Here is a 26,002-nt window from a genome sequence, read left to right on the forward strand (position 1 = left end):
AAAACATCTACCCTGTGCTTTACTGAAACTGAAACTGCCTTATCACGGACCCTACATATGAGAGGACAAAAGCTGCGCTGCATAGGTTCAGTTTTTTATCTGAAGCCATGAAGTCATTTAAAGTTTGAGCGGTCACAAGAATTTTTCGCAAGCTCAGTGCGACCTGTTACGGGTAAGGGGGCTGTCAGTGTGCACGTAGTAGCCTACCTATTTATTTGATAACTACTTTGTTGTTGTGCATAAAGTTCATGTTCCCAAGGGTGGAGCTGACAGGGCCAGGGACGATTCTCATCATTTTTTTTGTTTTTTTAAGCTATAAATTAACTATAAAGGGGCCCGTGAAAAGTCTGGGGGCCCACTAGAGGCTTTAGCCTAGGGGCCCGCTGTAGAATGTGGAGGCCATGGTCAGGGCTTTAGATAATTTTTTTTTTCTTCAAATGTTCAAGGATCGTCTCTCTTAAATGAGGTTTCTTGTATCCGAGTTAGCTTAGAATTCATTTCCTCTGGTTGACTGAGATCCTTATTTTATTCATATTATTTTGCCTAATTGTTATCATAACGTCACAAAGAGAAACGTTTAATACTTTCACAGGGATCAAAAAAATTAAATTTAAACGGAAAGTATCTCTATACTTTGACTTGAAAAGCTGGAAAAAAGCATTTATCAAACACATTCGGATGAATTTTTATTTGTGCACATTGTTTTGTCCGGTTAACTGTGAGCCTTAATTTTTAATTTTTATCAAGCAAAGGAGGAGGAAGTATTCTAGGAACATTTTAAAATACCAATTCTTCATACGCTTTTCCTATTCTGCTCTCTTTTCATCTGCAAAGTTTTTATTTATTTGTACAATTGCTCGTGATACTGTTAATAAAAAAACATTTTTAGCTGGTAATGTGCATCAGAATTCCTTACAATGTTTATAAATATAACACACATTATTCAGTCTGCACCTCAAACTTTTTTTTCAAAAAGGTATTTTTTGCGAGGGTAGCCGGCACAAACGTTCAAATTTATTATCAAAAACAGCTTATTCATTAATTGTAACACCAGTTGCTGCAAGCAAGTTTTTAAATAAGTATGTTGCATATTGAAAAAATATAATTTTTATAAATATAAATTTTAATTTAGATTTAATTTTTAACTGCCTTCATTTTTTAATTAATTTTTATTTTCAATTAAAATGTAATCGTAATTAATTTTAATCAATTAATTTTTTAAATGAAAATTAATTGAAAGTTTTAAATAATTTTAATTCTTAATTAATTTTTTATTAGTTTTTTTATTTTAAAAACGTTTGGCACCTGCGGACACTAGGTTGGGTCTCGCCGATCGACATCTTCATTGTAAAAAATCGCCCCCCCCCAACACATCACCCTGGATCCGCGCCTGGTTGCATTGCTCGTGAATTTTAATTACTTTTATATTTTATGGATTTATTTCAACTACAATAAAGTACCAATTGTTTCTCTTGCAGAAAATTTTTGAAATAATGTTTCTTCATCAAGCAGGATTCCCTTGCTGCAGAAGCGTTCACGTGAAAATTTCAAACATTCTGATCAGAGATTCTTATTTCATATTTTGAAATCCAAACCTTAACTATGTTCAGCCTGTAATCATCTAACAAAAAAATTCTCATTTTTCAAGGAAGAAATTTGTGGAAATTTAAAAGTTCTTTTAGTTTGAAACTGGAAATTTTTGACATAAGGAATCTTGGGAATAGCTTTTGATATGATAATTATCAAATGCATTAAAAATTTATCTTTTATGAGTTTCAGTGCCTTCCTTCTTGAATGGCAATTATGTAGAAAGAAGTTACACAACTTCCTGTAATAAAGCAAATTCTATAGTTGTGAAAGTTAACTTCTGACCTCTTCTGACAGAAGAAAAAAAAAACAGAAGAGAAAGAAATATTATTGAAAAAAAATTTCATAACAAATACGATTGGTCATAAAGCTATCTAAAATAATGAATAACAAAGAAACATTCTATTTTCAGTTTGATCTCTTATTTTCTAAATTCAAATCTTGGAGTTTGACTTGAATCTTCCATATATAGATGTTATATAAGTTAAATATTGGATTTAAATAAATTTCATTTTAATTTAAACTTACCATAATGATGATTCTCACAAGCAGAATTTTTTAGATCATCCCGTTCATTTCTTTTAGAAAATGGTTCTTTACGGGGACAACCACCTGTGTTAAAAATGATTTTAACAAAAAAACAAAAGGTAAAATAGCAATTGTATTAAAATACACAGTAAAACCTCTCTATCTCAAAAAAGTCCATACCTAGAAGAAAAACAAATTCTGCATTTTCAAAATTAAATCAATTGACTCTCACAAGACCTTCCTGTCTCAAAGGTCAAATCACTGTGATAATTAAAAGAAAAAAAATTCTGTTTTCCTAAATTTGTCTTTTTCATGGAGGTGAAAAAAATGAGAAGATAGGAAATTTGTGATGGAATTACGACCTATCATGATGCACATTGCTACTCATAGATACAGTTACAAAGTGGGAAGGGATATGAAGAATATTAAGATATCACATGGTTATATCAACCCACGGTTCTCTTACGAGTTAAATGGTGTCACTATTCCGGATGCAACTAGGATCAGCGATTGGGGAATTCTCATTGACAGAATGGAGACGGACGGACTCATTGCTTAGGTTTTTTGAACATTGTTCAGTGGTGGTCACAAAAGCAAATAGAATGCTTGGTTTCATTTTCAAAAATGTCTCTTCTTGTTCTCCTAAAGTCATTTTTTCGCTTTCCCGAGGCATAGTTCGTCCTGGACTGGAGTATGCTGTGAGGTTTTGGAGACAATATCTACAGAGGGACATAGACTTGGTTGAAGGGGTACAGAGAAGAGCTACACGTGTCCTTATTGGCACACGGGGCTTCAGTTATGAAGAGAGACTTCATTTTTTGAATATGTTTACATTGGATGAACGCAGGTGTCTGGGAGATATGATCGAAGTGTTCAAAATTTTCAACGGGATGGATAGGATGGATCATGAATTATTTGTACACCGTCAATCGACTGCATTTACAAGGGGACACCAGCCCCAAAGCAGAATGTTTTGCGATGTTCTGCAACGAGCCCTCAGCTGACTGAAAATGTTCTGCGGTAAAAATTTGAATATATGTAATAGCATTTTTCTACACTTTTCTTAAAATTCTTCCAGATTGTTCTGCAACAGCACTGATTGTTCTGCGACGTTCGTCGCACATTTCGGCATATTCTGCTTTGGGGGACACCAGTATCGATTGGTACGGGACAATGCGAGGTTATGGTGCCGCAGGGAATTTTTCTCTAATAGTGTTGTTAATAAATGGAGTAGCTTACCCCGGAAGTAGTAAATTCTAACACGATTGACACGTTTAAAAAGAAAAACGATAAACATGTTGGGGTAAATTGAGAAGCTATCCATACTTAGAATAAGACAACCATAATATTCTTTATGGGCATTGTATAATATTTTATCATGTATATATGATAAAATCCTCCTCCCTTGGCTGATTTTTTTGTTTCATCTTGTATTTATGTAAAAAATTAAAACAATAAACAATCTCAATCTCCTATACCCCAAAGCCTGTATGTAGTCATGTTCTAATATGTGGTGAACCGACGTGCATGGACTCCCTCCAACCCGCACTGGCCAGCATGAAGGATTATGGCCAAAAACCCTCTAAAAAGAAGTATGAACTCTGTCTATAAACTAATGCCCTCAGTCCCCAGCAGCAAGACATGAAGGCAGAGGGTGCTAAGAATCTCTGGGTTGGACCAGGCTGCCATAAGATTATGGCCTTGGCCAAGTATAACGGACAATCTCTTTCTTCAGAAAATCGTTTGCAGGAGTTGGAAGAACTGGAAAAAATAAATTGGGAGATCTTGGGCATTTGTGAAATAAGAAGAAAAGGAGAGGAGAAAATCGATCTTGCCAGTGGACATGTATTTTACTACAGAGGAACGGATAATGGAAGAACCAGTGGAGTAGGATTTTTCATTCATAAAAAGTGGAAAAATCACATCGTTGAGTCAGATAGTACATCTGATAGAGTTGCAAAGTTGGTTATGCAAATATGAAGCAAATACCGGATACAGATTATACAAGTCTATGCACCAACAACAAGCTATTCTGAGGAAGAAGTAGAAGACTTTTATGAAGAATTAGACAAGATGCATAGTATATATAAAGAAAAGCATCATATCAAAATAATAATGAGTGACTTCAATGCCAGAATTGTAGAGAGAAGAAATGGTGAAATCTCAGTTGGAAGTCATGGTTACGGTGTACGAAACGACAGAGGAAATCGACTCGTCGAATTTGCAGAGCGAGCAGTTATGTATCATGAATTCATTTTTTAAGAAGAAACCCCAAAGAAAGTGGACATGGAGAAGCCCAACTGGAACAACTAGTGCGATCGACTACATTCTATCTAATAAGAAGCATATGATCCAAGACTGCAGTGTTCTCAACAAATTCAGTACAGGAAGTGATCATCGACTAGTGAGATGTAGAATAATGCTTAACACTAGGATGGAAAGAGCGAAACTTATCAAAAGTACAAAAACTGTCATCGATATGGCAAATCTTCAAGAACATCGATATAAATTCCAGTTAGAGCTGAAGAACCGATTTGATTTGCTATATAACACCACTGAAGATGGACAAGATGGCACCACGAGGAACAGAACTTTAACCACTATCCTAAAAAAAGTAGCAAAAGAAGCCGCTAGAGAAAAAGAAATCAAACCGGTGAAGAAAATAACAGACGAAACAAAGAAACTGGTGAAAGAGCGGAGAGAATTTCAGACTAAGAAGAACGACTCTAAATCAAGAGTGGAATATGCAGAACTTTGTAACACAGTACGAAAGCGGATTACAGAAGATGTCAGGAAGTTTAATTGCGATATTCTAAAGAAAGCACTGGAAGATAATAGGAGCTTAAAATCAGCAAAACGAAAACTGTGTGTTGGAAGAAAGAGAATTTTTGCACTAAAAAGAAAAGATGGAAACATCACAAAAGATGGAAATGAAATTATTAGTATTGTTGAAAAGAATTTTATAATACTCTATACAAACATGAAGAACAGGAGCGGAACAGAAGAAAGGGAGCAGGAAGAAAAGGAAATGGAGAAGAATTTGTATAAGTAGCACCTGTGGTGAAAGAAAAAGTCTACAAGGCTATAAGATGTATTAAAAAAGGGAAATGCCCACGTGAAGATGGGATATCAATAGACATTATTAAAGAAGCATGAGAAGAATTTGCCAGTGTGCTAGCTGCTCTGTTCACAAATTGTCTCACAAAATCGGATGTGCCTGAAGATTGGAATAACAAAATGATGGTTCTTCTTTACAAAAAGGATGAAAAAAAAAGATATCAAGAACTATTGACCACAATCGGTCTCCTATCAGTAATTTATAAAATCTTCACCAAAATGATGACATATAGGCTTAAATCCAAATTGAATGAAGCTCAACCAAAGGAACAAGCAGGATTTCAAAGTGGATTCAGTACAATGGATGACATCCAAACAATCAGGGAACTTGTAGAGAGACACAAGAAATATGAATTACCATTGTGTATGGCCTTCATTGATTTTGAGAAAGCGTTTGACTCTGTCTTCATATCTGCTGTTGTTAAAGCTTAGATATAATTGGGGTAGAGAAGACTTACATCAATATCATCAAGAAAATATATGACAAAGCAAATGCAATGATTCATTTGGATAAAGGAAAAGCAAAAATTAGACTTGGAAAAAGAGTCAGATAGGGTGATGCTATCTAACCAAAACTCTTTACCGCTGTTTTAGAAGAAGTATTATTAAGAAAACTGGATTGGGATAAAAAAGGAATTAAAATAAATGGGGAATTTCTCAACCTTTTGCGTTTTGCAGACGACATTGTTGTTATCAGCAGTAATCCAGACGAACTAGAAGAAATGGTACAAGAACTGACGAAGGCAAGTATTCAGGTGGGCTTGAAAATGAATCTACAAAAGACTAGAAAGATATGTGTACCTGGGACCAAGGCCGTCTTAAGAGCATCATGGGCCCTGGACCAAGTGATTTCACTGAGGCCCTACCTGTGAAATTATCAAAAAATTCAACCACCACTTATTTTTCTGAGGCCTCTCTTCTCTTGAGGCCCGAGTGAACCCATGCATTAAGACAGCACTAGCCACAGTGGTGGTCAGCTCAAGTTGGTTTTCTGTAGTCAGAACCGGTTCTGGAAATTCTGCCATCTGAGGCAAATAAGATTTTGCTGCTCTTAGGATACGACTGTCATAAAAGAGTTTTCTTTCTTCACCTATGTTACCTTGACACAGTGGTTCCCAAAGTGATGGTCATGCTGCCCTTCTTGGGTGGAGGGAGATAATGTTAATGATTTAAGATGTTGCGAGAGAATTTCCTAATTCAAAACACCCTAATGAGAGTAAATATATCAAATCAATACAATAACTTGTCTTTGAAGGGAAAAGGTTGTCCCCTATAGTAGGCGCACCTGTTTACATTTTTTGCTGTGGGTTTTGGAAAAATGTCTGCCCTTCAAAGGATTGAGCTCTTAGCACATATATATCATATAATGCATTAAAATTCTACATAAATTATACTAAAAATAATTCGAAGACAAATCTTATTCAATCAACTATTACAAATGTGCTTTTGCTCACTTTTATGAAAATTAATGAATTAATATTTATTCTGAATCCACAAACAAAATGTATTTATTGAAAATCTAAGAATCGCTCTCCTAATTTTTTAGTTTTTGAAATCATGATGCTCTATATTATGTTACCTACACACGCGTGTAGCATGAAAAGATGAGTTTTTCCTTACCTTTTTATTTATAGGCTTGCTGCAAACTTTTCTAGTGAAGTTCTTGAGTTCATACCTTTGTAATCAGAGGCCAAGTACGCAAGAGAAAACATAGGGGGCCCCGTGCCCTCCCTAAGACGATTAAAAATTAAAAATACAGTCATGGCCCCCACATCCTGAAGCAGGGCCCCTAGGCTGGGATCTTTTGCGGCCCCCCCAACAAGACTGTCATGGGGGGCCCCTTTATGATGAATTTATAGCGTGAAGAAGCAAAAAAATTGTGAAAATTGTCCCGGGCGCCGGGGCTGGAGCCTTGTCGGCCCACCCCTTGTGGGGGCCATGAATACAGTAGCCTCTTGGTAATCCGGTGCATATCAGACCAGGGTGTGCCGTTTTACTGGAAGTCAATTGAAAAAGCTCATGTATATCGAAAGAAAATACTGTTATATTGTATGTTATCTTTATCCTTTTCTGTTCATTTAAGATACTTTTTAAAGCTTAGTATTTCTCTGTGAGATATTCCTTGTGCTTTCCAAAACCAATAGAACCCCCTCTAAAGGCCAGTCTTACGTATGCCAATGCTAGTGACCAGGCCGCAGGGTATTGCAATGTGATAGGTCTTCTCATGGTACAACTTTAGTGACCAGAGACGTGTGCAGGAGAGAACATCGGGAGGAGAGGAGTGCCTTCCCCAAGATGATCAAAAATTAAAAATATTTTCAAATATTTTAGTAAAAAATCAAAATATTGGAAGAAAATATACCTTTATACCGTATATTATCTTTATCAGTTTCTGTTAATTTAAAATGCTTTCTGAAGGTTAGTAAAATTTCTCAAAATTTCTCTGGGTGAGATTCCTTGTGCTTCCCTCAAACCTAATGTGTGTGCCCCTCTAAACGTAGATCTTGTGTACACCAATGTTCGTGACCACGATGCAGGGTATTGCAATGTGGTAAATCTTCTCATGGTACAATTTGGGTGATGAAAATTCTACCACCAGTCATTGTACCACTTGATCATTGTTTGACACAGCATAACCTTGATGGTCCTTGCAAAATTAAAAATAAAAATAAACTCCAATCCAATCTGAAGGTGCATATGGTTGATAGCACACATTGCAGTAAATCTGTCGGGAAACTAGGATATTGGTTTTTGATGAAGTGCTGTTGTGCACTCTCCAAAAACACCCTCTACTGCTTCTGATATTTTGATTCAACCGCACATTCGATAATGAAAAATGCTTGTTCCAGGGCCGTCTTCAGAGCATCATGGGCCCCCGGGCGAAGTGATTTTTCCGAGGCCCTACCTGGCAAATTCCCAAAACATTTAACTACTTCTGGTTTTTTTGAGGCCCCTCTTGTCTTTAGGTGCCCGGATGGGCCCATGCGTTAAGACGGCATTCCCTGGGACAAGAAATTACCATGGACAACGGAATCATTAATGAAATAAACAAAAGGATCAGGATTGGATTGAGCACTTTTGGCAAAAAAACTGTAATTCTGAAGAACTACATGTCATTATGCCTGAAAAGAAAAGTGTTTAACCAGTGTGTGCTACCAGCACTGACTTATGGAGCTGAAACATATGGACACTCAACGAACAAGACGATACAAAGGCTACAGACAACACAAAGGAGCATGAAAAGATGTATGCTAGGCATCACAAGGAGAGACAGAAAACAAATCACTTGGATAAGGAATCAAACAAAGGTACAGTGGAACTTTGGTTAATGAGCTTAATTCATTCTGCCAACGTGCTCATTATCCGAATAGCTCGTTATGCAAATCAAACTTCCCCATAGGAAATAATGAAAACTCTGATAATTCGTTCCACAATTAGTCATTCACATAAAAATGACTAACAAAAACAGCATTCGATCAATAATTAAACACAATAATTATACATAATGCAATAAAATATACATAATACAAACAACACTATAGATAAACGTACAATAGGATAATGTTTACAAATTAACTTACTCTAAATGATGAGAGAGAGAGGAGGAATATCGTTTAGGATGATTTACAGACTCACTGTTGTTTACAAACTTATTATTTCTGCATGACTTTCAAAAAAGAACCTTATCCAATGACACTTTCTTTTGCCTCTTTTTTAGGATTTCTGGGAAATGGTAAATTGCAATGTTCATTGGAGAGATTGCAAATCGCTACAGCTTTATTTGGGTGGTTCTTTTCTACAGAATTTTGCACAGATTCCCACATTCTACACATCTCTATAATTTCATTTTATGCAAGGGACTCCTCTTTACGTTTCTCTTCCTCAGATAAGATACTGCCCATGAACCCTTGCTAGTGCATTAAAAAGAGATCCATATAATTTCATCTACCGTCAACTTCTAGACATTTTTCACCAATGGTTCTTGAATGCCATCCTCATGCACCTCCAGTCCATGGTTTTCTCCAAGCACAAAATCTCTTCCACAAGTAACAGCTCTTGTTAATGAGTTAGTCCCCTCAAAGTCACGTTCAATATTGCAATCAGCTAAGTTTTTTTCCAAGCAGAATTTTAAAAAAACTGCACATACACATCACTGCTATGCTACACCTAGTTTCGTATCGTAAATATTCACACTCGCACGTGTATTAATTTTCCGACTGAGGTACGCTTATCGGAGACCATGGGGAGAATATTACCCTAAATTCCATAACACATGTGTGGGTTAAAGCAAAATACCATCAGCTCAGTTGTGATAACGTGAAAATAAATAAAAAAGTGCAAAATTTTTCCTCATAATGTGAATTGCTCGTTAACCAAAGTTCCACTGTATATGATATCATGGAAAATATTAAACATTTAAAATGGAAATGGGCTGGACATATTGCAAGAAGACAGGACAGCAGATGGACTGCAAGTATTCTAGATTGGTACCCCCATGGTGTTAAACGTCCAAGAAGGCATCCCCACGCAGACAAGATCAGAAAAGTGACTGGAGACAATTAGATGGCTAAAGCAACAGACAGAGCAAAATGGAAAAATTTAAAGGAGACATTCATCCAGCAGTGGATTGAAAATGGATGATGATGATACACAGGCCCGTCATTAAGGGGGGGGGGGTCAGGGAGGGGGGTGCCCCCGGCCTTTGAAAATACACTAAAAATGGTATATACATACACTGAGTACATGTGCTTTGCCCCCCCCCCCTGGAAAAAGTTGAAATGACGGCCCTGATGATACACCAAATCAGAATGTTTTGCATTGTTCTGCAATGGGCCCACCCCCCTGGCTGACTGGAAATGTTCTGCAGTAAAAATTCCCATAATAGTGTTTCCTACATTTTTCTTAAAATTATTTCCTTCTCAGATTGTTTTACAGTAGCTCTGATTGTTCTGCGACATACGTTGCAGGTTTTGTCATATTCTGTGGTTTGGGGCTTCTATATATAAATCTTAGAGAATTATTACTCCTCACAATGGCTGAATTTAAAAAAAATTGAGTTTTAGAACAGTATCAGGCCTGTCATTTGGGGGGGGTCAGGAAGGGGCCATTTCTCCCCCCCCCCCGGCTTTAGAAAATACACTAGAAATGGTAAATACTGTATATATATACAAATAAATAAATATGTATATGGCGGCATCCTGCAGATGAAGCCAAGGAGCATGACGTCATTCAACCGACATTTGTATATAAGTAGTGAGCTGCAATCACCTACTCTTGCTTGCTTACTTTTCACTTACCTGTGCGTGTGCTGGCGTTGCTAATATGTACATGTTACTATGTTAAACTAAAGATATTCCGTTGTTGTTAATTAAACCTAAGTTGTTATGTTACAACTGTGAGTCTCATCTTTGGAGTCAGATGTATTGAGTATCTACAAGGTGTTTTCAATAGTCACTAGAAATGATTTTGTATCATTGTGTTATTCCATTGCTGAATATTACAAAAGTGGCGATTGGTCACTTAAAGTGGTGACCCTAGTGAACTTGGACTGTGCTCTAATTAAGCGATTCCAAGGTCCACGTAATTTTCAGGTGCAATACCATCGGACATTCAAGGTGCTTCCGGATTCGGCCAAGCCTCTCTATATTTGATGGACATCCTTGCTGCAGGTCCATCAAGTCTATCTTGTCAGTGTGGTAAAGTTTAAAAAAAAATTTACACCTTTTCAATTTTACACACTTATATTTGGGATTTAATTATTATACAAATTTATGTAACTGAAAGTCAAGGCAAATTTTCACCCTAGCACTACACTAAATTTGCACAGTCTCTATGCAGATTGGTTTTAAAAATTTACTGCATAACTGATTTTTGCAATGCTGCAAGAAAATACTATTCAAGCAGCTCATAATGAAGTTGGCGTATCACGAGTCACATTTAGAGCTCCCAGTAGTGAAGAACAACATATGACACATCTAAAAAAGTATTTCAAAGATTCAGTGATTATGGCATTGTACTAAATGTTGAAAAATGTAATTTTGGAAAGTCTGAAGTCCTATTTTTGGATATGTCATTTCTGCTAAGGGCATTACTCCTTCACCAGAAAATGTTTTAGCTTTGATTGATTATCCAACTCCAAAAAACGTTTCTGAACTACGCAGATTTTTGGCAATGTTCAATTTTTATCATAAGTCCATTCCTACAGCAGTGGAGAAACAAGCTGTATTAAACTACTTTATGACAAAAAAAAGAAAGATCTAAACCCTATTCAGTGGACAAATGAAGCATTAGAGGCATTCAAAAATTACAAAAATGCTACTGCGAATGCAACGTTATTGGCCCACCCAGTTGCAAACGCCAAACTTTCTTTGCATGTCAATGCCAGTGCTGTAGCAATTGGTGGTGCATTTCTTCAATAAGAAAAAAATTCTCAATTACACCACTAGCATTTTTCTCTAGAAAATTAACGTCAACTGAGTATAATTATAGTATGTATGATAGTTATTAGCAGTGTATTCCTCTATCCGTCATTTTGCTCATATGCTAGAGGGCAGAGAGTTTGAAATCCTGAGTGATCATAGACATCTCATGTTTGCTTTCAAAAAAAATGGAAAAAAAAAAGCTCTCTCAGACAAACTCGACACTTAGAATATATTAGAGAATTTTCGACTAATATCAAATACATTTCTAGCACATCAAATATTGTTGCCGATACATTATCTCGTGTCAAAGAGATAGCTTGCCCGAGCATAATTGATAATAGAGAATTGGCTGAAGAGAACAGAAAAATCATACTGTAATTAGAAACATTAAATATAATTTGACCATATGTCCCAGAAATATTGAGACAGCAGATTTTTAAAGAATTTCATAAAATATCTCATCCAGACATTCGTGTCACTACGAAACTTTTTAAGGAACATTTCTTTTCTTTCTTTTTTGGCTCTGTCTGAATAGAGATTGTGCGAAGTGGTGTAAGCAATGTTTAACTGGTCAAAAATCAAAAATACACAAATGCATTCTCGCACCTCTTGGCAATTTTCCTTTGCCTAGTGATCATTTCATGAACATTCACATAGATATTGTGGGACCGTTGCCCATTTCACGCGGCTACCGCTTTGCCATTAGTTGATATAAAGGCCGAGACAGTAGCAAATGCATTTATAACTGGTTGGATAGCCAGATTTGGCATGGCCAACACAATTACCAGTGATCGTGGAACTCAATGGAAAAGTGAACTGTCATTGCATTTTACCAGACTTAGGAATTACAAGAAACCGAATGACAGCATATCATCCACAGTCGAATTCTATGATAGAACAATTTCATTGGACTTCTCAAATCTGCTATAAAAGCAAAAGTTCAAGAAGCAGAGCACAACTGGTGTGAAATACTTCCTATCGTATTACTTGGCATAAGAGCCACAAATAAGGAAGATGTTGGTGCTACACCTTTGGAACTAATATACGGGACAACACTTAGACTTTCCGGTGAATTATTCTGTTCTTCATGTTTAAAAGACATACCCCAACGAGCACAGAAATTTGTGATCCATTCAAAGGAAAACATGGAAAAACTCCATCCTGTGCAAGCTTCTTGTCATTTCAAACAGAACATTTTTTTACACAAAGGCTTAAAGGACTGTACACATGTGTTTTTGCATGCAGACAATGTGCGGAGGCCTTTACAATCTCCATACGACGGTCCGTACAGCATCCTTGCCAGAAAAGAAAAATTCTTCAAAGTGCTAATTAAGGGGAAAGAACACAATGTTTCTGTGGATCATATTAAACTGTCTTTTGTTTTAGCAGATGCCTCAAGTGTAGCAGATCCTATTCCAGATGACAAGCCTGATGTTCATCAAAAACTGGCATTACCACAAGATCCGGGAGAGAGTCTGTTTCCTAATTCCTGGTCCATTACAATAGCCATGCTGATGTCATAATTTCCTTCTTCATCCTGGTCAAGCAACATACACGCTGAGCCTCAACTAGCGACATTTCTGACATGCTGGAGGGGAGTCCTTATGACGGCATTATACAGATGTAGTCAAGGAGCGTGACGTCATTCAACCTGCATTGTATGTAAGTAGGCAATTGATTACTCTTGCTTGCATACTTTTAACTTGTCACATACCTGTACGGGTGCTGGCATTTGCGTTGCTAATATGTACGTGTTACTACGTTAAACTAAAGATGTCCTGTTGTTGTTAATTAAACCTAAGTTGTTATGTTACAACTGTGAGTCTCATCTTTGGAGTCAGATGTAATGAGTATCTATAAGGTGTCTTCAATAGTCACTAGAAATGATTTCCATTGCTGAATATTACAAAAGTGGTGATTGGGCACTTAATATACATACATGTTCCCCCTGGAAAAGTTGAAATTACGACCCTGAACAGTATTATAAAATTCAGAAAATGAGTGAGTGATGCAGTGGCCAGACCAAACATTTTGCAACCAGTTTTGTGTGAAAAAAAGAGTTGTTTCATATTGGCACAAAACATGACATATGGTCATCTAAATTGCATCTGAGTTGGTTCCTCGATCAGCTATTGTTATCAAAAATCTAAAGTTCTGATGTGATAACAACAAAAAGACATTCACTGTACTGATGAAGTAGAGGGGATGTGAAGAGGGGGAATTAACATTGAATTAAGCAATGGGGGTGGAACAGAGATAAAAAATTATGATGCCACTTGCAGACAAACAAGAAATTTGAGCTACTTGTCATTTATATTTTTGCCACATGGCATTAGTAGATTCTGTTTATTTGTTTCAAGTTGAAAAATACTGAAAAAAGGGCTGAGAAACACAAACTTGATATGCTCTGAATGGAGAAAAAAAAATCAAATGACATAAATTCTATCATGTGAAAAAGTAAAGTGTTGTAGTAAAATTCTGAATTTTATTTGAGAGAGAATCAATGGAAGAAAAATATGAAAACATCATCGAGAAAGTGATAAAAAATTTGATAATCAACTAACCCTGACAAAGTTTATCCAATGAAGTAAAAAAATTTCTGGTCATTGGAACCATGATTTTGGAAAAAAAAACCACTTAAATATTTTGAAGTCACCAAAGTGATTTTGAGTATAAGTAAGCTAATTGTACAGATGTTATAATGCATTTACAATGCAATAATAATTCAGAATCTGGCATGAAATTTATTTATACCAGAGTAAACAATGTAGTATATTTTCATGCATCCCTTCTCTTTCATTTTTATATTTATGAAATCCCTCCATAAGAGAATGGCTAGAACCTATCCTGAACACATCAATAATATAGTCCACGTCGCACATTGAAATTTCAAAATATTATTATTTGTTTCATACACTACTTTTTAAATTTTGCTTCAATAGAAATTTATTAGCTTCAATTTTCATGATTGAGATTCATTTTGAAGATTCTTCAGAAACTAAAACTTTCAGGTAAATAGTCAGATACTTATAATTTTTTAATATAAGATTTCAATAATGTTTTGTTTACCTTCTCCACACTGACAAACATCATCACTGCAGAATTTTCTCAACATTGGACTATTATGGTCTGGGCTATAAAAAACAGTGCAAGACTCGTCTGAAATTAAAAAATAAATAAATAAATAAATATATATATATATATATATTCATGCCTATAATACACACATATTTAATGATAACGTTATGTAGTTGCCTACTCTAAGCAAAACAGTATGAGCAAGATCTCTCTTTCTCTCTCTGGCTACCCTAGTCATTAACAGTGAAAGTATTTTATACTTCCTTCTTGGTGCAGCACTGGTGTAATACTATATTGTAATCAGGGCCGTCTTAAGAGCATCGTGGGCCCCCGGGCCAAATGATTTTTCTGAGGCCCTACGTGATGAATTCTCAAATTTCAACCACATTTCCTTTTTGTGAGGCCCTACGTGATGAATTCTCGGAAATTTCAACCACATTTCATTTTTGTGAGGCCCTCGGGCCGTGCCGTGTGGGCCCATGCGTTAAGACGGCACTGATTGTAATTACTCTCAAAGGAAAGATTATTCTATCCACACACATCCACTCATCTCCTTCTCAAATGAAATCTCTCACTCTCATATTTGATTTCACTCTCTGTGGCCACGAGAATAAAAGAGCACGAACGATGCTGCAGAATGGGCCAAACAGAAAAGTCGGCGGTGGCAGAGCATGCGCTTTACGACAACCACAGTGTACAGTTCAGCAAAACACAGGTAATAGCTAATGTTGACCACTTCTTCCCACGAATCTACAGAGAGGCTATTGAAATATACAAGCACAAAAACAGCTATAATAGAAGAGAAGAAACTTTGAAATTGAGCAGATCCTGGACACCAGCTCTCAGAAGAACAAGAACCTTCCCCTTCAAGGTCCAGCAACAGAATGATGACAACAGCCAATCAGATAACTCCACATCTCTCGGCCAATCAGGTTCTACCAGCATAACAACTGTTTACAATACGCTGCCAGCCATAGAATCAACTGACCAATCGCAAAACAATAGTGTAGTTCAAGCCACTTATGTGCATAAATACAACCTGAGACTCCGGAAAACTTGACTTTGATCCAGTTTATCAATTCTCCTGATGATGCCAACTACTAGTGTTGGGGAAACGTTGAGAACAAACTCAAACGGACGACGGTCTTCGAACCCGAAAAAACAATTTTTATCAAATGATGGCCGCGAAAACCTTATAGACTATTTACATCGCCTCTACGGGGAGGGAGTTGTCAAGTCTTACCGGAAGTTAAGTAAAGTTAGGAGATCAAAAGCGCAACTGCTGTCGTCGCTCGCATTCTTGTCACGTTGCCGAGATTCGAATATCATTCCCGCCTTTCTGAAGATGAAACGCCTCTTCGTTACTGCACAAGCTCACCGCATCTACAACCGATTGGAGAAATCGTTGCTTCGTGAACGTATTCACTTCACGCGAAGAGAACTTGCCAGAACCGACAAAAACATACTGGATATATTCTATCACCTGAGTAGCAAGCTGAGTCCCGAGGACTGGAATAAAATCGATGGGATCACGTACAGGAGTATGGAGAACCACATCAACCGCAACACAGAACGTCAAAAAGTGAAGTTTCATAAGATCAACCAATGCCGGTTTGAGCATCCACCTATGGACATGAAAAAGACTGTGGTGAACTTGACAGATCGAGTGCTTACAGAAAACGAAGTATCAGTGCTCGCCAAGGGAGGAAATTTTGCCATCACCCCACGTGAAATTCCCACTGAAGAAATCATCGCAAATGTTGAAGCAGCCATGAGAAACATGCCAGAAGAGCAAGCAGAAGAAATACGAGTAGAAACATCCAGAATTCTGAGAAGAGCCAAGCCACCCCGGAAAAATCTAAAAGCAGCCGAACTACGAGCGATTAGGAGCCTCAACTCCGATAAAGATATTCTCATTCTGGCAGCAGACAAGGGAAATGCAACGGTAATAATGAAGACAGAAGAATACGGCCGTAAAATGACAGAACTCTTGGATCCATCAACGTATAGAGTGCTCAAAAAAGACCCAACACAAAAGATCCTGAGGAAGATGAACAGTTTGGTAAAATCCTCGTCTTTACCTGAGAATGAGAAAAAAGGTATCTGCAGAACAGAAGCACTTTCTCCTCGCATTTATGGTTTGCCGAAAATACATAAAGAACTGGTTTCGTTGCGGCCGATTGTGAGTTCCATTGGATCTCCCACCTACAATCTAGCCAAGGTGTTAACCACCATCTTGCAGCCACACATAGGAAAAACAAGCACATTTGTGAAAGATTCTGGTCACTTCGTCGAAAAAATAAGAAATATCAACTTGCAACCTGATGATATACTGGTGAGCTTCGACATCGTATCATTGTTTACCAAGGTGCCACTGAAAGATGTCTTAGCACTACTCGATGAAATATTCCAAAAAGATATAGTAGGCCTTTTCCAGCTTTGCCTTACTACAACCTATTTCACCTGGAACAACGTCATCTATGAACAGACGGATGGAGTAGCTATGGGAAGCCCCTTGAGCCCGGTAGTTGCCAACTTCTTTATGGAAAAATTCGAGGAGCAGGCAGTAACAACAGCGCCTCTCAAACCAACAATTTGGCTCCGCTACGTTGACGATACATTCGTTGTTTGGGGGCATGGTGAAGAAAATTTACACCGATTCTTGGACCATCTCAACGGAATCCATCCGAACATCAAGTTCACTATGGAAATAGAGAAAGAAGGACAGATCCCGTTCTTGGACGTTCTGGTCAGCCATCAAGGTCAACGTTTAGGCCACAGCATTTATCGTAAGCCTACTCACACCAACAGATATGTGCATAAGCTCTCCAATCATCATCCTCACCAAAAACGAGGCGTACTGAAAACCTTGATCCAGAGGGCAAGAAGACTATGTGAAGGAAAAGATCTAGGTAAAGAGATTGAGCACTTAAAATCAGTTTTCCGCTCTAATGGGTACATGAAAGACGACATCAAGAAAGCCTTACGCTCCATCAAGGAATCACCAACGGAAAATGAGCAGTCACAATCAATTGGAAAAGCTGTGCTGCCTTTTATCCCTGGAGTGACGGCAAGAATCAGCAAGGACATGAAAAAACATCGTATAAAGACCATTTTCAAACCAACCAGAAAAATATGTGAAATGCTGCGATCAGCAAAAGACCACCGTGACCCTCTATCAACACCGGGGATCTACCGAATACCGTGCACCTGTGGTCAGGTATATATTGGAACCACAAAAAGATCTGTGGCCACGAGAATAAAAGAGCACGAACGATGCTGCAGAATGGGCCAAACAGAAAAGTCGGCGGTGGCAGAGCATGCGCTTTACGACAACCACAGTGTACAGTTCAGCAAAACACAGGTAATAGCTAATGTTGACCACTTCTTCCCACGAATCTACAGAGAGGCTATTGAAATATACAAGCACAAAAACAGCTATAATAGAAGAGAAGAAACTTTGAAATTGAGCAGATCCTGGACACCAGCTCTCAGAAGAACAAGAACCTTCCCCTTCAAGGTCCAGCAACAGAATGATGACAACAGCCAATCAGATAACTCCACATCTCTCGGCCAATCAGGTTCTACCAGCATAACAACTGTTTACAATACGCTGCCAGCCATAGAATCAACTGACCAATCGCAAAACAATAGTGTAGTTCAAGCCACTTATGTGCATAAATACAACCTGAGACTCCGGAAAACTTGACTTTGATCCAGTTTATCAATTCTCCTGATGATGCCAACTACTAGTGTTGGGGAAACGTTGAGAACAAACTCAAACGGACGACGGTCTTCGAACCCGAAAAAACAATTTTTATCAAAGACAGAAAAGTTGATAAAACAATTCTTTTAAATCTCTCCTAAACATATGAAGTAAAAGACTGGAAGAAAAATTATTATTTTGTTCACAATGCAAAATTCATTGTATAAGACTGTCATCCTCATTTAAAATCTTGAAGTTGCTCTTCAAAAAGACAATTGTCTACTCTGAATAAAAAAATTCAGTGTTATGAAGAACTGGAAAAATTAAAAAATTTTAAACATATGAATACATTACATATATGAAAGGCCATTACGTCCATATATATAGGTGAAGTTGAAGAAAAGGGAGATTATTATTGTTTTTATTATGTATATTAGTAGACCAAATTAATATATCATGGAACACATTAAAAAAATTTCCCAATCAACATTAAATTTCCCCCCACACTAATGGACAATACACATGCACTCATTAATTTGGACATCAAAGTTTGATGAATATCATATTGATTATTGCTATTGTATTAAATGACCGCCTGCAAAAATTAAAACCTTGATTTCACCCCTTAACTATGTCCCCCTATGTCATGAATTATATCAAAAAGTTGGGAAAAATTTCTAATATCCAAAACATTTGGATTTAAGCGCTTCTCTTCTACATTTGTCTCGTCTAGATCCTCAAATACAAATGATTTTTTTTATTTTAACAATGTCGTATCTATAATTTACTACAGTCGAATCCCGTTTTAATGAATACCATTATAGCGAAATTCTCGTTTTATATAATGAACACTTTTCTAATCCTTCAAATACATTTACATAGGAAAAATGCAGAGACCTGGAATTCCTTTATAACGAAGTGATTTCTCCGGTCTGTTGGAGTTCGTTATAACAGGATTTGACTGTAGTTCATTTTAAGATTTCAAATCAAACTCCAAAGTCAAGTTTTGCAAGTTGAGATTTCTGAAATTAACTTTTAAAATTGTGTTGCAGCGAAAAGGCTTAAAGTGAGATCATCTAAAGCAAAGGATACCAATACTCTGAATAGGAGTAGAGAATTTAGTTTTTGAAAAAAAAATTATTTCCACCTTTTCTTAGGCACATTTCAGATCAAGCATGTTTTAAAATTTATTTCTAATATAATTAAATTTATATTAATAAGATTGAATACCTACCAGTATTGTAATAATCATAAACCTTAATAATACTGGATTGTGTTTTTCCAACTCTGTATTCCCGTGTGATGCGGAAATTGAAACAATAGTATTCTTGATTAGGTACCTAAATCAAGATAAATATCAAAACAGGCTTTTTTTACAGTTTTTTATCACTATGAGATCAATAATATGAGAATGAAATTGGTCTATTTTGGTATTTTTAAATGTAAAATGCTACAAACTAAATGAACAATTTTTATTCACTTTGGGGCCGTTCAAATATTACATCATCATCGATGGGGGGGGGGGGGTTCCGATTTGCTGACTTTTGATGACGGGGGGTTTGGATAATGCTTATACGTCATCAACCACCCTTTATGAAAATATGAAATATTTTTAATGGCATCTTACTCGGTGTGCCAAAAACGAGAAAAACCTTTCGATAGTTTGTGGGCACTTGAAGTAACCTTCCCCCTATTGATAAGTGCCCTACAGAGCCCCTTTAGTATCTATAAATGTCTCGCGGATTCAAGTGATCTGGGAATGTGTCCGGGCTGCTTAAGTGCTCTGGAATTGTGCCACGCATCACGTAAATAATCTGAGAATGTGGCACGTGTAACTTGAGTGAACTACACTGGGGCCACTTAATTGGTCTAAAACTATGTCACATGCCACTCAAGGGATCTCTATGTGTCACGAATCGCTTAAGTGTTCTATAACTGTGTCCCAGGTGATTTAAATGATCTGAAAATATGCCACAGGCCACTTAAATGTTCTGAAATTGTACCACAGGGCACTTAAGCTATCTGTAAATGTGCCGCTTAGTTCATTTTTACAAAATTAGGTTTGAAGAGGGCAGGCCATATCAGATAACCCCCAGGGCCATATTTGGTTCGCGGGCCAAGCACCTTTATGTGATTTATCATTATACGGCTTACAGCATGGGTTGCAATGAATTTATTAAAGATACATCTTTTGAGTTCATAGCCTTCAAAATGGCATTGAAATTAACAGAAATTGGTTATAATAACATAAAGGTTTTTTTCTTCTGAAATTTCAATTAAAAAAGGATTTTTTTGCATTGAAAAAAATAAATTTTTGATCATGGGAGGGGGTACGAGCCCCCCCCCCCCTCATGTACGTCTCTGATCCCACCAATATGCATTAGGATTCAGAGGGGCAGAGCTGATGACGAAATTTTGCTGACAAGGGGGAGAGGGGGGACAGCATTTTGCTGACTTTTGCTAACAGGGGGGGGGGGTCAAAAATGGCTAAAAGTTTACTTACGTAATACTTGAACGGCCCCTTCTCACTAATTTCAATACCATTTTATCACTGTTATGATGTAAAATAACAACATTTGATAATTTTAGATAAAAAGTAATTTTCTTATCAATTAACATAACATACTTTGTAAGTGTGTTGTACTTGTTTTGTCAAAACTGATTAGCATGGAATAAAAAAAATATATTAAGTAATACCCCTGCATTACGTTGTTTCGGAGTTATGCAATTTTTTCTGTGAAAAATTCACATTTCTGAAATTCAATCATAATCACAGGATTATATTACTTAAGATAGTAAATATTATTAAGTGGCAATAAAGTAAAGAATTATTTTATTTGATCAGATCATGATATGTGCTGAAACTACACTGATTTTTGGGAGACTACAATACAGTCACATCCCATTATAACAAACTCCAAGAGACCAGAGAAATCATTTTGCTATAACGAAATTTCAATATAAAGGTTCCTATGTAAACTTATCTTGGGGATTAGAAAAGTTTCCATTATATAAAATGAGATTTTCACTATAACAGTATTTGTTAAAACAGGATTTGACTATATCTAGATCAGCGTTTCTCAACCTAAGGTCCACAGTGATGACAAAGGTGGTTCACAGGCAGACTTGCTAATTTAATTCCAAATCAATTCCAAAATTATTTAATTGGTGTAATTGACAGTATTAATATCCTTATGGGTTCAAATAAAAATTACAGCTTTATATGTTCAGTCGAGCCATTCGGAGTCATTTGGACTTACTGAAACCTGGATCTACCAGTTAATGGAAATACAAAGTTCAAGTCCAAGGATGAGGTTTGGTGTAGAAATTATGGTAGTGGTTCAAAGTGGGTTCTGGGAGAGATTTCTACTCGATTGGAAGAGTTATGTCTAGAGTAAACATCATGGCCCCCACATCCTGAAGCAGGGCCCCTAGGCTGGGATCTTTTACGGGCCCCCGACCAGACTTTCACGGGGCCCCCTTCATGATGAATTTATAGCGTGAAAAACAAAAAAAAGATTAAAATCCTCCCGGGCCCCAGGGCTGGAGCCTTGTCAGCCCACCCCTTGTGGGGGCCATGGTAAACATATATATAGCATCAGGCCAGGACTGCAACTAGATATTTTGTCACCTAGGGCAAGCCAACATTTTGGAGACCCTTGTAATGTAAAAGAAGCAGTTAAAGGGTGAATTCGGCGCCCATTCTTGTTCAGCGCCCGGGGCACCAGACCCACCTGCTCCCCCCTAGTTGCAGCCCTGCATCAGGCTATGCGGTTCATCATAGAGACCAGCTGTGAATGAGAAATTCGAACACACCACCACCTGTAGAGTCAATTGAACCATATGAACCAGATCTGCCAGCTAGTGCTGAGGTTCCACAGTCAGTAGAGTCTTCTCAAGAGGTGGATCAGACTACTCCAAAGACTATTGCGCTCTTAAGACACTCACAGCATTGTTGTCGTGAGCCTGTGAAGTTGGACTTATAGTTTTGTTTTAATGTATGTAACGCATTTATGTTTGGATATATATAGCACTACAAGAGGGAGTGTTTTCGTTTTTTCTCCTTGGCATAGTGAAATTTGTTTTTGTAAATGTGAATTGTGTGTGTATACATATACACTGAAGTGCCAAAAGTCATGGGATAACTCTTAATATTGCTGCACTTTGCCAGTTAAAAAGAGGTCCCACACAATATAAAGAGGTATCCCATGACTTTTGGCACTTCAGCACTGAAGTCATGGGATACCTCTTAATACCGTGGGGAACCTCCTTTTACCCGCGGCGAAGTGCAGCAATATTAAGAGGTATCCCATGACTTTTGGCACACTTCAGTGTATATATATTTCTTCTTAGTCTAGTTAGGTTGTAATATATATATATATATACACCTCCCATTACCTACATTTATTTATATCATCAGAAATAACTGAGTATGTTTGTTTTTTTTTTTTGCTTATGTGGAGAGGGAATGTCATGTGTTCATATTTTTGTATGGTATGGCAACGCTCACAAAAAACGCAGTCAAGGTCGCTCGTATGTAAGCACAGAGTCAAAAAGAATAAAGTTGTTCATGTTTTGAGCTGTGTCTTCTACCTAGAACCTAATGCTGATTATGTGTGATTATGTGTCAGTAATCACATACGAAACAACTCTAATTTACGCAGAATTTAGGAGAATATAGTGTTTTCACCTAATTTAATTGCAGTCACAACTTAAGTTAGATTTTATGCAGCCATAGAAGAGAACCTAGGAAGTCAGAGTAAGAAATTAAAAAAAAAGGGGTTTCTTCCAAAAATTTTGTCTGAAATTAAATTACCTAATATGTATATGTATTTCTATGAAAAACTATATCCCAACTTATGCAAATTCAACCTATTGCGTAACTTCGGGGTATTACTGTACTTGGTTTTATTTGCTGGAGATCCCAAATAACTATTTATAATTCATTATTTTTGCTAACCTTCATTATTATTTACAACATTCTTATGAGCATGATTAATGTGGAAAAGATTATATGAATATTTTTTTAGATTGCAGGTATAGTTTTTGTACTTATTTTAAGCCAAAAACTATTTCAAGATTGACGAGCTATATACATGTGTAAGATAATAAAAAATAAAAAGTTTCTGTAACTATAAACCAATTGTGTGATGAAAAATGAAACGGCTGAGTATTTTGAAAAGCAGTCTCAGATCATTCTATCACTTTTGTTTTATCACAGTCATGTTTTGCACTAGTGAGTAATTAATCCTTTAGCCACTTTAATGTCGATGAAATCGTACACAAACCGCTCTCCAGTGCCACCCTTTTTTGCTCATGTGCTGTAGAGACATTAAGATGTATTGCCTGTTGCAGTTAAAACATGTACTCTGTAAGCAGGGCCTTCTTAAGAGCATCATGGGTCCCTGGGCCAAGTGATTTTTCTGAGGCTTTACCAGATAAATTCTAGAAAATTCCAACCAGATCTCATTTTTGTGGCCCCTCTTCTCTTGAGGTGCCAGGGTGGGGCCCATGCGTTAAGATGGCACTGTCTGTAAGCCATATATGTATGCCCATGGCAGTTAAGGAGTTAAACAGCACAGCAGAAATAATTAAATCCTCCTTTCAAAAAATGCCATATTTTTTTTAAAGAAGCAGACGTTCTTCCAATTTTTAGCAGGTGCAAACTAAGGGATATAGGGAAAAATGTTGCATTGAGAAATGGACTTTACAAAATATCTGGGCTTATCAATGCTAAAATAAGAGGTTTTTGAGGAGGCAAGATAGTCATGAATGCTGCTTAAAGACTTAAGCTGGGACTCACAGTCTATAAATGATTCTGAATGCTTTTGTTCCACATTTTTTTTTATTTTATGTCTCTCACAGACAGGTGCTCTACTAACCATTCAATGTAGGGAATTCTAGCCATGACAACGCAGTGGTCTTGTAGCTGTTTCTATTGTATCTATGGGTCAGGAAGGATTCTGACAAAGACTGGGTAGGAATGAAACTCACAAATATGTGAACATCCTGTAGGCAAGTGATCATGGATCTGGGCCACCGCAGGAAAAAAAATGGTCACAGATTGAGGTATATAAGAAATGTGATAATACTATTGAGTTTAAAATTCACCAGAAGCTGAAATTCATTGTTAAATTGTTGAGATTTATGTTAACTAAGCAGCATTGGTATAAAGTTATTGGTAATATTGGGAGGGCTCAGAATTATTGGAGGAAGGGGCTCAAACTTAATACTTCCATAGGTCACTATGGAGATGGTAGCAAATGTGTTGGAGGGGCTCGTGCAAATGGGCCAGATACAAGTTAACACTTATGGTAATCTCAATGATGCATCCCTGTCCCACATGCCCCAAAGGGTATGCAGGTATAACACCTATGGTAAGCAAGATGTTACAAAATGGTGTTGTTCCTTTGTATTTTGCAGAAATGATAAGTCAGGTTGCAAAAAAAATAATTGCTGCCACAGCAGGGACAGGAAATAGTCAATAGAGAATACATCAATTATTGCAAATAAACTTGGAGATTATGTAGAACAATAGTTTATGCACATACACTAATAATCCAGTATTTACAATTAATGTATTTGTTATCTGGTACACGTTTCTTTTTTCTTTTTTTTTACAGTCAAACATTTTTTTCATCAACCTTGATATATATAGTTTGTGAATCATATGCTGATGATACTTGATGTAAATTAAATGCAGGTTTCATTATTGGGAGTGCAGATTTGTTTTGTAAAATAATATAAATGCTTACCTTTTCTAGATAAAATATGATACCCCTTCCTGACATTTCATACCTTTGAATCAGATCATGTTGACTTTTCTGTAACTAAATAACATTAAATCTTAAGAAAAATATTGATATTCATTTAAATAGCACTGCATAAAGTAAATATGGAAAACTTCTATTAAAAACATTTTGTCAGCATTCACCAACCAATCTATAGATTGATTGCTTTGAAGATTCTTCATTTGGGAGTGTCATGCAGAAAACTAGTTCTGAAGACTTTTTCAGTACAAGTATTTTTAGTATGGTGTTACATTAACCTGTCAACCCTAATCCACATTAGAGACTGCATTTGCATACTCTCTAATTGTGAGCTGTATATTAAAGGACAGAGCTGACTTTGTTACGTCGTTAATTCTCGTTGTTTCTCTCATCCAATCTAAACCTACTACCTGTGTACTCACTGCCTTGCTGTGTAGCAAGAGCCACAATCAGGGGAAATTAAGTGGGGTCTGGTGCCTTAGGTGCACATTTAGAGGGGGTGCTGAATTCATCCTTCAACTGGTGGTTCTACATTATGAGGGGGCGCCAAAATGTGTGCTTGCCCCAGCCGTCAAAGTATCTAGTTGTGACCCTGTGTGTAGCATAACCTAATTCTAATTTAATAGTCATGTTTAACTGTTAATTATTAATTAAACTTTTATTTCTCATCCTTGTGTCACCGGTCCTTCCACAAATGTCTTTTCCGTGCACAAGATGCACTTATTCTTGCCTAATATTATCTATAAGGAGAAGATTTAGGATGCACCTTCCTTCTTTGAGATACCTGGCCCTCT

At 36.9% G+C, this 26,002-nt stretch overlaps 1 protein-coding gene across 2 annotated transcripts in view; it reads right to left on the reverse strand.

Moving 5' to 3' along the window:
- Positions 1–26,002, reverse strand: part of LOC149065441 (complement C3-like) — a 278,201-nt gene that overhangs the window by 18,940 nt on the left and 233,259 nt on the right. For both annotated transcript variants that reach the window (XM_089253977.1, XM_089253976.1), the window contains 4 exons: positions 25,194–25,268; positions 19,673–19,778; positions 14,724–14,813; positions 2,116–2,199 (listed from right to left, as the gene is read on the reverse strand). In XM_089253977.1, the coding sequence (XP_089110103.1) occupies positions 2,116–2,199; positions 14,724–14,813; positions 19,673–19,778; positions 25,194–25,268 (355 nt within the window). The remainder of the gene's footprint in view (positions 1–2,115; positions 2,200–14,723; positions 14,814–19,672; positions 19,779–25,193; positions 25,269–26,002) is intronic.

Source organism: Pholcus phalangioides, unplaced genomic scaffold (assembly GCF_987345545.1).
Source record: "Pholcus phalangioides strain wild (caught in Gottingen) unplaced genomic scaffold, Ppha-v1.0 ptg000039l_1, whole genome shotgun sequence".
NCBI classification, from domain to species: Eukaryota; Metazoa; Arthropoda; class Arachnida; order Araneae; family Pholcidae; genus Pholcus; species Pholcus phalangioides.